Source organism: Ascaphus truei, chromosome 1 (assembly GCF_040206685.1).
Source record: "Ascaphus truei isolate aAscTru1 chromosome 1, aAscTru1.hap1, whole genome shotgun sequence".
Classification (NCBI taxonomy): Eukaryota; Metazoa; Chordata; class Amphibia; order Anura; family Ascaphidae; genus Ascaphus; species Ascaphus truei.
The window spans coordinates 476275501-476293447 of record NC_134483.1 but is presented as its reverse complement, the minus strand read 5'-3'; the positions used below and the strand labels follow the sequence as shown (position 1 = coordinate 476293447).

The following is a 17947-nucleotide window of genomic DNA, read 5'->3' as shown; positions in this document are numbered from 1 at the left end:
GCGTGCGCAGCTCAACAATCCCGCAACCTCCTTCATGCTTGTCCCTATGGTGCGTTCGATCTCCCCGTTCCCTCTGCCCTCCCCCTCCCATCTATCTCCGTTCCCCCTCCCATCTGTCTCCGATTCCCCTGCACTCCCGCTCCATAAATCAGCAGCTAAACCAGTGATTCCGCCCGCACTCACTGCAGCTCCTGGCTCTGCTTCCTCCGCTCTCCTCCTCCCTCCTGTCTGCTGTGAAACTTTGCATGTGATGTGAACTACGAAGCAACAGTGAGGGGGAGGAGAAGATCTTCTGCTGCAATCTTTGCGTGTGTGTCTGACTGACGGAGAGAGAGAGCGGGTGACTGACGGAGAGAGAGAGCGGGTGACTGACGGAGAGAGAGAGCGGGTGACTGACGGAGAGAGAGAGCGGGTGACTGACGGAGAGAGAGAGCGGGTGACTGACGGAGAGAGAGAGCGGGTGACTGACGGAGAGAGAGAGCGGGTGACTGACGGAGAGAGAGAGCGCGTGACTGACGGAGAGAGAGCGCGTGACTGACGGAGAGAGAGCGCGTGACTGACGGAGAGAGAGCGCGTGACTGACGGAGAGAGAGCGCGTGACTGACGGAGAGAGAGCGCGTGACTGCGAGAAGGAGAGCTGCTATACAGTACTGACCCGCGTGCGCGCCTCTCACCTCCTTGCTTGCTCCCATTCATTTTATTTGAATAAAGCCTACTGTATTTATTTTGGTTACAAATGCATTATTTACATCAGTTATGCACATATATGATGTTTTCAGTACAGTACATGCATTGTAAAGTGGAAAAAGGCAGTGCTTCACTTTAAGTACATTTTCACTTTACATACATGCTCCGGTCCCATTGCGTATGTTAAAGCGGGGTATGCCTGTAATGAACTTAATATTATGCCGTTATCTGTGTTGGAATATGCCTTGCCAGAATATTACAGGCTTTACATATGATATAATGGCAACGGGACATAGTATAACTTTATATATCACACTGGAATAACCAGTGGAATGGACTTTATCGGTGTTTTGCTAAAGAAGCAAACAAGTTCACATGTAAAAGACTTTAAAACAGTAACATTCTGTCCTCCTTCCTAAACTAACATGTCATGTTGTATGTATGTCTTTATTTATATAGCGCCATTAGTTTATTTATTTATTTATTTATAAAATATTTTACCAGGAAGTAATACATTGAGAGTTACCTCTCGTTTTCAAGTATGTCCTGGGCACAGAGAAAAACAAATAATACATGGTTACAAATACAGTTACATAAATGAACAGGGTATACATTATATACAAGACATTGCATGCACAGTTAAAGAAAATATATATTATGGGCGTATGAAAGTTACAGACCAGATTAAAATGTGAGACAGGCTAAGGCCCCGGACACGCCGCTGTAACGCGCGCCCGCGCTTTTGGCGGCGTGTTCAGCCGATTCCCCGGTCGGCAGCTCACTGCAGGAGGAGAGACCGGGGGGCGTGGCGGAGGAGTGACGGGGGCGCGGCCATGACGTCACCCGGCAGGTTCGCCCTCATTGGCTGAACCGCCGGGGGGCGTGCCTAATCGCTCGACGCGAGTAGGAATAGCTCTCGCGCGAGTGCTGCGGCCCCCCCTCGCAGCGGGCCCGGCGCCATTGCGGGGAGGGCTCTCGTGCGCGCAGCGTCCGCCACAGCGGACGCTGTAGTAGGCAGCGGGGGCAAGGCCTTAGATTTGAAAGAACTTAAACTGGTGGTGGATGTGAGAGCCTCTGGTAGGTTGTTCCAGTTTTGGGGTGCACGGTAGGAGATGGAGGAACGTCCGGATACTTTGTTGAGCCTTGTGCCCATGAACAGTCTTTTGGAGTCTGATCTCAGGTGATAAGTGCTGCATGTGGTAGGGGTGAGGAGCTTGTTCAGATAGCTGGGTAGCTTGCCCATGAAGAATCTAAAGGCAAGACAGGAAAGGTGAACTTTGCGCCTAGACTCTAGTGATGACCAATCTAGTTCTTTGAGCATATCGCAGTGATGTGTGTTGTAGTTGCATTGGAGAACAAAACGACATATTGAATTGTAGAGGGTGTCAAGTTTGCTAAGGTGGGTTTGAGGTGCCGAGCCGTATACTATGTCTCCATAGTCAATAATTGGCATTAGCATCTGCTGTGCGATACGCTTTCTGACCAGGAGACGTAGGGAGGATTTGTTCCTGTAAAGTGCCCCTAGTTTGGCATAGTTCTTGGTTGTCAGGATATCAATGTGCATTCCGAATGTTAAGTGGGAGTCAAACCATAAGCCCAGGTATTTAAAACTAGTGACAGGGGTTAGGGTGGTGTTAGCGTTGGTTCTAATCAGGAGCTCAGTCACTGGAAGCTTTAAAAATTTAGTCTTGGTCCCAAACACCATTGTTACAGTCTTGTCAGTGTTTAAAAACAGTTTGGTTTGGGAAATCCAGTTTTCGAGTCTCAAAAAGTCAGACTGAAGTATGTGTTGAAGGTTAGAGAGGCTATGGCTGTGTGCATATAGGATTGTGTCGTCTGCATACATGTGTATTGAGGCTTCCTTACAAGCTGTGGGAAGATCATTAATGAACACTGAGAAGAGTAGGGGCCCCAGAACAGAGCCTTGCGGGACACCACAGGTGATGTCCAGGGGGTTGGAGTTCGAGCCTGAGATGGACACATGTTGGGATCTTCCTGATAGGTAGGACTGAAACCAGTTTAAAGCAAGCTTCCCTATTCCAGAGCTCTGGAGTTTGTTGAGCAGGATAGCATGATCAACTGTGCCAAAAGCCTTTGCAAAATCTAGGAATACTGCACCAGTGATTTGACCCCGTTCCATTCCACACAGGATTTCATTGCAAACTTTTAGCAGGGTAGTTACAGTGAAGTGTTTGGGACGAAACCCAGATTGGAATTGGCTAGGGAAATTTGTCTTGGTATAGAAATCGCTTAATTGAGAGTGGGCACATTTTTCCATGACTTTGGATAGAATTGGGAGAAGGGAGATTGGCCTGTAGTTTGAGACAGTGTTTTTGTCCCCACTTTTGAAGATTGGGACAACTCTGGCAGCTTTCCAGGTCTTAGGGATATGGCCTGCAGACAGGATAGAGTTGACTATGGACGCAATTGGTTTGGCAATGGCTGGGGCACCAAGTCATAGGAACCTAGATTGTAGTAAGTCAGGTCCACATTGGCTGCTTAGTTTTAGTTTGAGGAGCGCTTGTATAATCTCCTCTTCAGATACTGGGCCAAATTGAAAATTGTGGGCAGTGTTGGGAGGGGGTGGGACTATAGGGGTACTCCCAAGATGAGATTCAGGTTTGTGGTTTGGGCTGCGTTTTGCTAATAAGTTAGTGGCGCACCCCACAAAGTAATCATTGAATGCATTTGCAATGTCAGTGGGGTCTGTCAAGAGTAATATCCCCCTTAGTGATATTACTTGGTTGTTGATGGTTAGGAGGCTGGAATATGTTGTTGATAACCTTCCAGAAGTTAGCTGGGTTTGTTGTATTTTGGTGGAGATTGTCAGAGTAATATTGTGCTTTTGCTTGCCTTGTTTGCCTTGTGCACATGTTCCGCGTGCATCTGTAGTGATTGAGATCCTTGGTAGTGCCAGTTACTTTGTAGCTTTTCCACAAGGTATCCCTGAGCTGATAGAGTGCAATAAGGTCAGTTGTAACCCACGGAAGGTGGGCCCCCCGTACCCTTATTTTGCGTAGTGGAGCATGGGTATCGCAGAATTTTAAGAACTCTGATTGGAAATAGTCAAGCGCAGAATCAGGGTCGGGAATTAAATCGATTCTGTGCCATGGGCAGTTGGTAAGGTCATCGAGAAACTGTTGTGGGTTAAAGTTTTTAAATGTTCTAGTGAGGAGAACTTTAGGGCTTGATTGGGGCGTTTTAATTTTCCTTACACAGTACACTATTGCATGGTCACTGAAAATGTCAGGAAGGATGCCAGAAAATTGGATTCTGCTGGGGTTTGAGGAGAGAATCCAGTCTAGCAAGGAATGGTTATGCGATTTCAGGTTTATCCGTGTAGGTTGGGAAATGAGTTGCGATAGGTTAAGTGACTTGAGTTTTATCTGGATTTTGTGGTTTTTAGGGTCAAGCCAATTGAAGTTGAAATCTCCAAGAACTAGCAGCTCACTCTTCTCATTCAGAGAGGAAATGGAGCCAAGAAATTGGGTGATATCAGTCAGGGATTGTAGAGGGGCTTTAGGGGGGCGGTAGATGCCAGCAAGCAAGATGGGCTTAGAAAAGGGGAGGCAGATTCTGCCAATTAGGATTTCAAAAGAGGTTGGTCTTGGGGATCAGTTTACCAGTGTAAATTGTAAGGTGTCTGCAATATAAAATAACACCCCTCCTACTCTCTTTGACCTATCTCTCCTAAAAATGAAGTATCCCTGAATGGCGATATTTGCATCAGGGGTTTTAGGGGATAGCCATGTTTCTGTAAGAATGATGGCTTTGGGTTTATGCATAAGGCACCATGCCCTTAGTTCGTCCAGTTTGGGCAGCAGGCTCTGGATATTTATATGGGTGACAGATAGCCCTTTTTGGAATTTAAAGGTGGAATTATCAGGGGCATGGGACAGAGCTGAAATGGGAGGACTTGGGTTAGGTTCAATATCACCTGCTAAAGAGAGTAACAGTACAAGTAGGAATTTGGGTAGTTGTTTGTAGGTTGTAAATTTATGGTGTTTGCTATTAGAGTGAGCAGTGGTTGGTGTGCTGCTTTTTAGAGTTCTCCACCAACATTCAGTAGATGGTGCAAGGCTTTTGAGTAGTCCAGGGTGTATGGTGATGTTGGGTGTGGGCCAGGATGGAGGAGTTTGTAGTGTATAGAGGGAGTAACATCTCCATGAGGCCAGGAGAAAGAAAAAAGTTACTATACATAGCAGGTTCATTATGCCAGAGGTAGGCAGTGCTGCAAGGATCTGCTTTGAACAAAGTGAGTGTGTGCAGACTAAACAGCAGGGGTGTGCCTGTTCCTTGTCAAATGTTATGGTGCATTGCAATGCTAGAGTCAATTCAGGGTTTCAGTGTATTGTGCACTCAGTTTTGGGAGAGGCTGAAGTGAAATAAGTTGTAAAGGGGTGGGGGGTTAAAATATGCAGATTAGCAAGTTTGGGATCATAGTGTGATCTGAATAGCTTACCGTTTGTTGTCGTGAGTAAAAGAGTTTGCAGAAAGATGCAGTCACCAGTCACCTCTAGTCAAACTATAGTCTAACTATAACTTCTCACTTAAAAAGCTCACTTAAAATGGCTCACTATATCATGGCAAAGTTTGACTGAGCCACTAATTGAACCAGCTGTGCTGAAGTAGGGAAATCCTGAAAACCTAGCCTGTTTGCGGCCCTCGAGGACTGGAGTTGTGCAGGCCTGATCAAAGGTGTATTTTTTTTTCCAACTTGTATTTTATTATTTTTTTAAAACATAAAAGGAGAGGGAGGGGAATACAGAAAATAAAAAGGGTGGGTGGGGAATGGTAGGGGAATACATCTGCAATGGTCTTCACACAGGAAGCACACAACCAGTCTAATTAATAGGTATCTCTGAATTCGCAGTCTAAGTCAAGTTTGGGGTTTTCCATACATAAGTCGCCCAGGGATCCCAAGTTATCAGGAAACTATTAAATCTATCGTGAATCAAACTAGTAAGTCTCTCCATAGTCATAACCAAGTTCACTTTTCGAATTACAGTTGTGATTGTTGGGGAGTCATTCTGCTTCCAAAGTTTTGCGATCATTGCAGAGTTCGGCCACCCCAAGAAGGACTTAGAAAGACTTGTACTAGCCTAGTCATATTGTAGAAGTTAAGAATTAATGGAGGCTAATGTAATCTGAGGAGAACCCTCAGCTTTGTAGCTTCGTGTCGCCCCTACCAGAAAGAGGGAAAAAATGTGGCATAGTGATAAGTATCGGAACCAAGTGCCTTTAATAATTTGAAAAAATCTGGGAAAGCGAGAAAAAAAAAGGGAATAAGGATACAATGTAATAATCTGAGCCCCAAACATTAGGCTACGCATAGTTATTTGAGTTGAAGTGAATTTTATTGTATTATGTATCTAGGGTGTATTCTATAAAAAATGACATGAAGTTAGGTATTCACTAGAATTAACCTAGAAAAGCATTCAATTTTAAAATAGGTAATGGATTTTTCAAACTGCATTACATATTTACATTTGAGAATTGTGTTTTTGACTTGGCAATCATTTTCAATAATTCACTTGTCGGCTTCTTCCACTGAGTCATGTATGTGTGTATAATTACATATAATAAGCCACTCCACCCCCCCCCCCCACTAATTAGACATTTGTCTTTTTTATTTTGTGTCCCATCAAGAAATCAAAGTTAGACAAAGATATCTTCAATGAGCAATACTACCAAGATATTGACTATCCAGAGTATGACGACTTCAGGGCAGAAGCTTTCCTCTATAATAAGAAGCAGCAGGAAAGCTTGAGGAAAGCAGAGGAAGCTCATCACCGGGGTATGAAGCAAGTTGCCACCTATTATGCTCAGCAGGTATGTAACTTTGTGTTTCTAATTGGGAATCTGTCACAATAAAGCCATGTTCTTGTTGAAGTTTGGGAGCAGTATGGCAACCACAATGTTAACCCCCTTACTTAACATAAGTAGATGTAATGCTGCACACCATGAAAAAAATATATAATAAATGATACCCACAGTTACTGGTGCTCCTGCTTTAGGGAATACCTGTCTAAAGAATCCTATACTTGAATATAGTGGATGATCCAGGGCACTGCAGATTTTCAAAAAATAATTTTAGTCAGAACAGCACAACGTTTTGACCATCTGCATGGTCTTTCTCAAGTGACTGGCATACCCACACCCCAACTCAATCCAATATATAGTCCCAAACACAGGTGAAATACTTGAAAAAAATCACCACCGGCAATCCCACGTGAGTCGTCCTCTGTCAGTGTTGACTAACCTCATAGGTCAAATGATTAAGCGAGGAGGAGATCAGCAGCATACTGTGTAAGTGGTCTGTGAATGAGACATAATGCACAAACACATCCCTATTGTCTACTGTCTAGAAAGCAATTGAAGGAAAATAAATCATTGAGGCACCTGGGAAATACAGTGTCTAATGTGAACATCCAATATGCTTCGCTCTGAAGCAAAGCTGTATCTTTATCCGCGCCTGAAAATGTTTTTTTGGACTTGATCAATTCCCATAAGTTTAAGGGATGCGACACGGTGCTTAAATTTAGTGCAGTGAGAAATCAAAGCAGTCTCCTCTTTTTTTTTTTTTTTTTTTTTTTATATTATTAATCTTGCTTCTGTGCTCAATAAATCTGGTTTTAACATCCTGTTTGTCTTCCCCATGTATAGTAACCCACACAGGCATTTAATAGTGTATACTACGTTGGTGGTGATGCATGTGATCCTACTTTTGATTTTACATTTCTGGCCACTCATGGGGTGACAGAATTCATCCCCGGTATTTAAACTATTGCACACAGAAAAACATTTGTAACACCCATGTTTAGGGTGACTGAGGAAATGTGATGTGGTGTAATACTTTTTATCATCGGCTGAAATTAGTATCTTTCATATTTTGTCGTCTTTTAGGGCTGGAGCACACACCGCGCTAAATGACGTGCGTGCGTTCGTTACCGACCCCTGGCAGCCAATGGTAGTGTTCATTGTTGAAACTACCATTGGCTGCAGAGCACGGCGTCGTCGCTGTAGCTGGAGTCTTTCAAACCTGTGATTCCAGGCTGCAGCAGCGTGACATTCGTTTCAGCAGCCAATCAATTTGGCTGCTGAAATTGAGACTCGGCAGTGGGGACGGGGGACGACATGTAATCTCGTGGTTCGGCAGTGGGGACGGGGGGGATATTAAACATATGCTATATTAATATTTATTATATTGTTGTGTGTATGTAACTTTATAATGTATTACTAAGAATGTGTGAATGGTGCAGGCACAGCGCCTGCCCTGCAGAGCTTGCACTCTTAATTGTTAGCGCTTGGGAAACGGGGATACAGTGGGTTCTCCACGGACTGAGCTTCAAAATATGATCATTTACATTCCTAACCAAGGTTGATAGAAAATATTACTCTAATAATATAGTGCTCTAAGATTCTTGTTCTGTGCATTTCTCCATGATGTCAGGTAGGAATATTGAAATGGCAAATATACACAATTGTAAAATGTGTAAGGATATAGTTTCTACATGACCACAAGTATTAGATAAGTGTCTTTCGCCCCACCCCATCCTTCCCTCATTGTTGCTGTCGTCTATTCTGGACCTACATCTTAATTTCTTGTCAACTTTGTTACCTGGCTTCATCACTTTTTTTCTTCTGACACACCTACTGTAATCCTGTGAGACTTTAACGTACCCATTGACAATACCGATGCCACTTATCTCTATCCTCTTCCTATTGTCTCTCCTAGTGGACCACCTCTCTTTCTCACTGCAATGGCCACTCCCTTGACCTGGTTTCTCCTGCTTCTGCTCTGTCTCTTACTCCTGTAACATTTCCTTCCCTCTCTGATCATCACCAAACCGTTAGCCTCACTCTACATATACAGAAACCTGCATGCTCAGGGGTGAGCAAACTTTTTATGCCGAGCCCCCCTTTTTATCGATGAAATTTCTTGGGCCCCCCTGCCTGATGTAATCAAAATCACATAAAAAAAAAACACCTTATTAAACGGTATACAATGTAAATACAAATATGTCTAAGGCCGCGCATAGAGTGTCCGCGACGGCGACGCTAGCGAAAGTTGTATTTCACTTTGTGGAGGCGGTGTGGGAGACCAGGCCATTGATTGGTTCAGGGGCTGTCACATGAGGCGACAGCCCCTGAAAAATCGAATGTTGGGTGTTTAAAAAAATCGCGTCGCCACGTCACGCTTACTATAAGCGCACGCGGCGGCGACAATGCATTTGTTTTCGGGCAACGTCGTATCGCCGGCACTATAAGCGCAGCCTAAATATTTACATACTTCAACAGCTCGCTCTTGCAAAATTAGGCTGCGTCCACGCTGCCGCTGAGAGCGGTGACATCACCAACTCTCCAAGCATGAGCACAGCGTGTCCTGCATAGTTTTGCAAGCATGAGCGGGGAAGTGTTTACACTATTTTTTAATTATTTCTGTACATTCATAGTATGATTGATTATAGTGGCAGCCTACCCTTACACTTGCAGAGGATCGCAGCGAAGCAGATTGCCAGCGGAGGAGAGCAGGAACACAGCGCTATTGTAGGGCAGACACCGGAGGGAGGGGCGTTTGACATCACAGTGCTGGGGCGTGCTCCTCCCCCGTACCTCTGTATCACGTGGCCGCCACCTGCACTATTCTGTTTGGTCGCCCGCACGCACATCTTTTTTGCCTGCGCACCCTGGTTTTGCCGCAAGCCTCCCCACCCCCCGCACCTAAATCTTGCGCTCGGGACGCCCCCCTCAGTTTGTGCACCGCTGCATTCAATCACAACACCCACACAATCACAACACACACACAATCACAACACACACAACCAACACACACACAATCACAACACACAGACAACCAACAGGCACAGCACACACACACACACACACACACACACACAACACCCACTCAATCACAACCAACACAGCACACACTCAATCACAACACACTGCTGTGTGTGTGTGTGTGTGTGTGTGTGTGTGTGTGTGTGTGTGTGTGTGTGTGTGTGTGTGTGTGTGTGTGTGTGTGTGTGTGTGTGTGTGTGTGTGTGTGTGTGTGTGTGTGTGTGTGTGTGTGTGTGTGTGTGTGTGTGTGTGTGTGTGTGTGTGTGTGTGTATATACTTTTTTTTTACTCACCATAACTTAAATATATATTTAGGCACTGTACCGTGTATGAATTTCACTGGATGTGCACTGAGCTTTGTCTGTGTTTTATCTCTGGTTTTATATATATACCTAACAAGCTCCTATTGAACCTCCAAAATAACCACAACATATATATAAGCATATGAGTATCACAGAGGAGTGCTACTGAGCATGGCAATATATATTTAAAACCAGAGATAAAACACAGACAAAGCTCAGTGCACATCCAGTGAAATTCATACACGGTACAGTGCCTAAATATATATTTAAGTTATGGTGAGTAAAAAAAAAGTGACAAAAACCCTCCACAACAAAGCAAATATGCAAATGTAAATACAACTGTATGCTCATCTGCATGTCTTAGGCAGGTCTGCAACCCCTCCTTTCACCATTATCACACAGCACTTCCACTGCAGCAAGGGATTCTGGGGAATGACGTGCAAATGAGCAACCCCACACTGATGAGACCCATAAAGGTCGAAACAGCTGTCTGTGGGTGGGTTTTCTGGGTATGCACCTTAACCCTGGCTGTGCTCAAAGCTGTGACCATGCAGCAAGCTTAAGCCTATAGGAAACCATGTTAAAAATGGTTTTTGAAGCAAAAAGTGGCACAGTCTGCTCATTTGCATGTCATTCCCCAGAATCCCTTGCTGCAGTGGGTGTGCTGGGTGATAATGGTGAAAGGCGGGGTTGCAGACCTGCCTAAGACATGCAGATGAGCATACAGTTGTGTGTGTGTGTGTATAGATAGATATAGATAGATAGATATATAGATATATATATATTATACGTACGTGTACATCTATATATCTCTAACACACACATCCCGGGTGGGGGGAGGGAGTAACTAAGCCTGCTCAGGTCCCCCCCCCATGTGCTGCTGAAAACGGGCAGGTAACAGACAGGAGGAGGGGGGCTTGTCTGTGTGCAGGGAAGGCCCCGCCCCCTCTGCAGGCAAAGAACTGGAAGAAGCCTCAGCACGGAGCTTCTGCCCGCCCCCAGGTTTCCCCGCACGCTGCCTGCGCCCCCCCTACATAATCTTGCGCGCCCCCCAGTTTGCGCACCGCTGCTCTAGACCCCCTCCAATTTCTAAAATTAGAACCTCTCTTTACTACAGAACACTTTCATCAGCCTTCGACAGCTGCTCCTGCCACCACACGTTGCTCCCGATAATTTAAGGCGCACATACACACTTTACCTTTGGCCTCCAATAGTGCTCACGCACTGCAGAACATTACTGGATGAAAGCCCACTCTAAAGCAAAATGTCTCCACTCCCCAAACCATGTCCTCTAACCCTGGACGCCTATTCTGTAACTTTAACTCACTTCTCTGTCCAACTACAACTGCCCTCCTTTCTACCCCCATGACCCGAGACCTCGCCGCCTACTTCACAGATGAGATTGTCAGACATGACCTCTCCATGTCAAGCTGCACATGTAACACTTCCCTCCCCACACACACACCTAAATACACCCTCAACTAATTTTCCCCTGTGACTGAGGTCTCCGCGCTCCTACAACCTGCCCCTTGATCGTATTCCCTCATATTCTCTTATGACACATTCCCGTCATCTTTTAAACATGCACTCATTATACCCATTCTAAAAAAAACTCTTGACGCAGCCTCCCTTTACAATTACCACCCTCTGTCCTCCCCTTTGCCTTCAAGCTACTTGAGGCTTGTATACAGCCAGTTACACAATTTCTCTCCAATTCCCTGCTTGACTCTTTGCAATTTTTGGTTTCGGCAATACACGCCACCGAGACAGCACTAACTAAAGTGGCCAATGACCTACTCAGTTAGGTCTAAGGGTAATTTTTCCTTACTATTTCTCCTAGACCTCTCTGCTGCCATCGACACCATCACACCCTTCTCCTGAACATTCTGCACCCTTTTGTTTGTGTGTTACTGCTATAATCTGATCTTTCTTAAATCCTGTGGGGTTACAATCGTGTTGCATGGAGGCTTTTTATATATTTCCCTTATGCCCTAGTAGTTGGTCTTTTAGAGCCCTCTTTGTTCGTTATCTCCAGTATGTAGGAAGAACACTCTAGAACAGTGTTTGCCAACTTCAGTCCTCGGGGAACCCCAAGAGGTTAGGTCTTAAGGATATCCCTGCTCCAGCACAGATGACTCAGTCAAAATTACTGTGCCGCTGATTGACCCACCTGTCGGGAGCAGGGATATCCATAAGACCTGGCCTGTTGGGGTTTACTAAGGACTGGAGTTGGGAAACACTGCTCTAGAACATATACAACAAAGGCAGTTGGAGAGTTTTTTTTATTAAACTTTCAATAGGGTACTGTATGTGACACTCGTTTGTCTACATTAAATATTTTTGTTGTCTATTAACAAGTTTGCAGGTTGTGTAGATGTGGTGATCGCATTTATAGCAACCTTGGAGTTTTGGGGGGAGCCATGAGATGTTTTTTCTTTAAACCATTGTCAGTCTGGGGGGGGAGGGGGAATGAAATCCCACTCTAAAGCAAATTTTCTCCACTATAAATTCATACTCATACTCTAGTCGACAAATCACCAAAAAATCTACTCGCCACCTAGTACCACACGTGTGCTGCTTGGGCCAATAGGAGCTCGCCACGATGTTAAATCCACTCGCCCGGGGCGTGCAAATGTATAGGTTTGTCGAACACTGCACATACTAGAACACTGCCTTTCCCTTGCCAAGAAACCCTGCTTTTCCTGATCACCCTGGCAGTGGGCACCATTGGGTTAATCCCTTCTCACTCTAGGTAGGACAGGAAGTAGACTTTTGCAGGTAGATCATATAAGGCCCCTCCCTCTACCTGCACACCAGTCTTTTTCCTGTCCTCACAGCTAGGTGTAGGATTTGTTATTTTTTAAACAGGGCTCACCTACTGCACTTTGTGCAGATAACCAGGGTCTCAACCTCTCTCCCCTGAAGCTCCGCGGTGCGCCCTGCGGGGGGCAAGTCGGAGACCCCTTAGAGTCGGGGGTGCCCCTGTTGGGTGGGGGGAAACGGCTGCAGCAGGAGGAACTTAGTGCAATGCCCAAGACACGAGGCGCACAATAGCTGCAGCAGGGACCAATGGAGGCCCAGACTCACCGCATAAGCGCCAGTACGCTGCGGTAAAGTACCCGGCAGCCCGCCACAGCGGAAGGGGGAGCAGCAATAGCTGCGAGCGGAGGACCAGTCTGGATAAGGGGAAAGGTTTTTCATCATATGGGTCTGAAAGTGATTGTTTCAGGTGTCAGAGAATGAAATGGATTCATCAGATCAAGATATTCAGGAATAATCTGAAATTGATGTAGAAAGGGTGGATCCACTCATCAAAGCCATGATACAGGTTTTGGAACTGAAAGACATTTAGGAGTTAACACAGTGGTGATCTTGTGGCTCACAGAGTTGGGTGTGCAGTGTTTGAGATACTTGGAAGAAGTTGTGGGATCGAATCCAAACAGGAGGAGGTTAAAAACAGGCACCTCTGAAATTAAAAAAAAAAAAAAAAAGTGTCCTGGCTGCTTCAAGAGTTTCTGTACTGGCCTGCTTTGACAGGCTAGGCGTGCTGCTACTACTGCTACTATTGCTACTACGACTGCTACTACTGCTACTAGTACTACTAGTACTATTACTGCTGCTGCTTAAAGGTAGAGTCTTTGCTATCCATCAAGTAATTAAGCACCTCATTCAGGTGGAGTTGGCGCAACCAGACGCCTGAGTATTACGCCTAAAAAGTTTGGGAAGATGTATCCATTCCCACAAGAAGAGGTGAGAAATGGGGAGGTTAGCCCAAAGGTGGATGTTGCTATTTCTAGAATAGTAAAAAAAGACCACAATCCCATTAGAGGGATGGATTATGCATTAAAAAAAGCATATGTTACGGCAGGAACAACCTACAAACCAGTCATAGCAATTACATCAACTGCTAGAGCTATGCGAGTGTGGATGGCCAACATTGAAGAGGCAATAGACAAAGGTGTAAAAGAAGTACTATTCTTAAGGCGGTGTCAGTGGTGAAATGGGCAACTGATTACATAGCAGAAGCCTCATTGGATGCAGTAAAAATAGCAGCCAAGTCTATGGCACTAGCGGTATCAGCAAGAAGAGCTTTATGGCTCAGACAGTGGATGGCTGACACAGCATCAAAGAACACCTTATGTACATTACCATTTGAAGGTGAATTCCTTTTCGGCAGCAAACTAGATGCAATAATAACAAAGGCATCAGGACAGAGCCAGGAGATTCAGTCTCCAACAGATGAATAAATCAAGATAAAGAGGTGTTCAGCTTCTGAGAATCCAGCTGTTATAGGAATACGGCTTTAAGGAAATTACTACAGGCAGAAGTAATAGAAAAGGTAAGAGGAAGCGGAATTTTTCCAGAATAATTTTGGTAAAGATGCCTACAAGGGATTACAGAGCAATCCTAGACCTAAGAAAGGTAAATTCATTCTTGAAGATAAGAAAGTTCAAGATGGTGTCTGTAAATCTGATTATACAAGAGGTACAACCAGGAGACTGGATGGTGGCGATAGACTTAAAAGACGCTTATTTACAGGTACCAATAGCAAAAGCATCAAAGATCCTAAGGTTTGCAGTAAATCAAGAGTATTATCAATACACAGCACTACCATTTGGTCTGACAACTTCCCCAAGGTCGTTTACAAAGGTTCTAGCCCCTCTAGTGGCAGAGATGAGGAAAAGGGGGGTAGAGATATACCCTTACCTGGACGACATCCTGGTAAAATCAGAGGATGGGGGGAAACTCCAACAAGACCAGAAAATGGTAATAACCTTCCTAGAACATCACGGTTGGTTAATAAACAGAGACAAGAGCATTGGGTACCCACTCAGCTCTTAAGATTTCTGGGAGTGAGATTGCCAGAGGCAAAGAGGCAAGACATAGCCATACGAACAAGGAGGCTCAGAAAAGCTACCAGGACTTCTGCAGAAGAATGCATGAGACTCCTGGGGAAATTCGCTTCAACATTAAGCGTCACAAAGTGGGCAGCGTTGCATATGAGACCTCTGCAAAAAAATTTCTGCAACAATAGAACGGGAATCACAAAGACACAAGACAGAGAATCTTGTTACACCCACAAACAAAACAAGAGTTAAAATGGTGGGAAGATACCCGAAACCTGGTCAAAGGGAAAACGCTACAACCTGTGCACTGGTTAAAAATTACAACAGATGCGAGCAAGACAGGTTGGGGGGCTCAGATGGGAGAAGAAGTGGTGCAAGGAACCTGGGGAAATCAGGTAAACCACTTACCATCAAATCTGCTGGAATTAAAAGCAGTACAAAAGGCCCTAGAAGTTTTCCAGGACAAAATGGCTAGAATCAGACAGAAGGTCTGTGGTCAAATATATAGCCAAACAAGGAGGAACCAGGAGCAGAAAGCTGATGAAGCTCACAGCAGAAATACTCGGTTGGGCAGAGTACCACTGGTCGGATATCACAGCCATACATATCCCAGGACTAGAAAATGTCACCGCAGACTTTCTAAGTAGCAATATTATTCACCCAGGAGAATGGGCGTTAAATCCAGGAGTATTTCAAGAACTGGTAGAGCGATGGGGTCAACCAGACATCGATTTGATGGCGACACACCAGAATCGCAAAGTAAAGAACTATTGTTCCAGACAATTTCACCCAAGCGCACAAGCTACAGATGCTCTCAGTCTCAAATGGGACTTCAAATTGGGATACCTGTTCCCTCCAATTCCTCTGATTCCAAAAACAATCAGGAAAATCAGAGAAGAGAGAGCAGAGGTGATATTCATAGCACCATACTGGCCAAGAAGGCTTTGGTTTACACACCTGGTAAATATGGCAGTGGATACACCATGGCACATACCAGATCAAAAAGACCTGATGCAACAGGGGCCAATATGTCATCCGAATACCAAACAATGGGCTTTGACGGCATGGCGATTGAGCGGGAGACATTGAGACTGAAGGGTTGTTCAGAGAAAACAATTCAAACCCTGTTACAAGCAAGGAAAGTTCCACATCAACAGTATACCATAGAATCTGGCTTTGCTTTTGTGATTGGTGTGAAAAAGAGAGAGAACATTTCCGTTCACCAAGAATTGTATCTATAGTGGAGTTCCTGCATAAAGGATTTGAGAAAGGTCTCAGTCTCAGCTCATTAAAGGTACAAGTGTCGGCACTATCAGCTTTGTTGGAAAGAAATCTGGCAATGGAAAGGTTGATAATCAGGTTCTTTCAAGCAGTTAAAAGGTTAAAACCTCAAATTAAGAACAGAGTACCTACATGGGACTTGTCTTTAGTCTTGGATGTATTAACAGCAGCTCCGTTTGAACCAATACAGGACATAGGCCTAAAATGGTTGTCATGGAAAATGGCGTTTCTGATAGCAATCACCTCGGCAAGGAGAGTGGGAGAACTACAGGCGTTATCTGCTAAGGAACCATTTCTAATTATACATCAAGACAAGGCAGTTCTTAGACCGATACATCAATTCCTGCCTAAGGTGGTGTCACAGTTCCACATGAATCAGGAGATTGTGATCCCGTCATTTTGTCCAGAACCAAAAAAATAAGAAAGAGGAAAGGTTACACAAATTGGACGTGGTAAGATGTCTTAGGGTGTACCTAGAAAGGATGAGAGATATCAGAAAGTCGGACAAATTATTTGTCATTCCAGAGGGACCAAAGAAGGACAAGCAGCATCAAAGACTACAATTGCACAGTGGATTGTGTCTTGTATCAAAAAAGCTTATGAAAACAAAGGACAAGATAAACCTTTGAAGGTAAAGCCCATTAAACAAGGGCCAGGGCTACTTCATGGGCATTCAAGGCCCAGGTTACACCAGGGCAAATATGCAAAGCAGCTGTCTGGTCCTCATTCAATACATTTGAAATACTACAGACTAGACGTACAATCATCAGCTGATGCAAGCTTTGGGCGTAGAGTCTTGGAAACTGTAGTGAAAGAAAGTGTAAAGTGTATTAATAAAGGTTGAACTGATAAGACATTAAACTGGTGTTGTCTATTCTGATGTATCCCGCCCTAAAATTTGCACTGCTTGGGTATGTCCCAATGGTGCCCACTGCCAGGGTGATCAGGAAAGGAGAAAATTTAAACAACTTACCGTAATTTTCTTTTCCTGGAACCATGGCAGTGGGCACATAGTTACCCTCCCTATGTAGGTCTAATGCCTATCAGTTATATATTTTCAGCTATGGAAGAATCGTAAGACTGGTGTGCAGGTAGAGGGAGGGGCCTTATATGGTCTACCTGCAAAAGTCTACTTCCTGTCCTACCTAGAGTGAGAAGGGATTAACCCAATGGTGCCCACTGCCATGGTTCCAGGAAAAGAAAATTACGGTAAGTTGTTTAAATTTTCTCCTTTCTTCACTCCCACAAACTCTGTCCTCTAACCCTGAACGCGTATTTGGCAACTTTAACTTGCTTCTCTGCCCAACTACAGAGGGGGCTATTAGTTACTTAAATTTGCACTTTTTTTGATAGATAATATTGAGAATGTCGGGGGGGGGGTGTTTACATAAAATTCGGTCATCTTTCAATATGTGCTACTTTCTCTGAAGAATTTTCTGGATCTTTGTCGCTGTTTTTTTGTATATAGTAATAAATTACACATTATCCTTAATGTTTCCTTTACATTGTTTGTTTGTCTTTAGTGCTTACTTGCAAAATGGAGGCCCTATCCAATTTTGATGCACTATCTCTGGATTTTGAGACAACAATTAGGTTGTATTTTTTTTCCCTTATAAATCTTCTTGATAGTTTTTCCCAACCCACAACAAAAACTCTCTCTGGAGCAGTTTCTTCTTACACTCTGGAACTGTCCTTATGGAATGTTTCGTATCCAACTGGGGTGAGAGTTGCTCATGTCGTCTGAATAGCCATTACAGTATTCTTCCTTATTATTATTTTTTCTTTATTTATAAAGAGTTTCGACTTGATAGTGATATCCTTCTGAGTGTATAATTTGACGACCAAGAACTCTATGCTGTTATTAAAGCAATTTGACGACCAAGAACTCTATGCTGTTATTGAAGCAATTTGACGACCAAGAACTCTATGCTATTGTTATTAAAGCAATGTGCGAATGTTGGCCACACGTTGTTGTTCAAAACCATAG

The 17947-nt window shown here is 44.3% G+C and overlaps 1 protein-coding gene across 7 annotated transcripts in view; it reads left to right on the top strand.

Annotated features, from left to right (window-relative positions):
- Positions 1-17947, top strand: part of LOC142464249 (NEDD4-binding protein 2-like) — a 94216-nt gene that overhangs the window by 58468 nt on the left and 17801 nt on the right. For all 7 annotated transcript variants that reach the window (XR_012787634.1, XM_075567702.1, XM_075567666.1 and 4 more), the window contains one exon: positions 6337-6519. Coding sequence is in view for 6 of the 7 variants with exons in the window: in XM_075567702.1 (XP_075423817.1) it covers positions 6337-6519 (183 nt within the window). In the remaining variant the exon portion in view is untranslated. The remainder of the gene's footprint in view (positions 1-6336; positions 6520-17947) is intronic.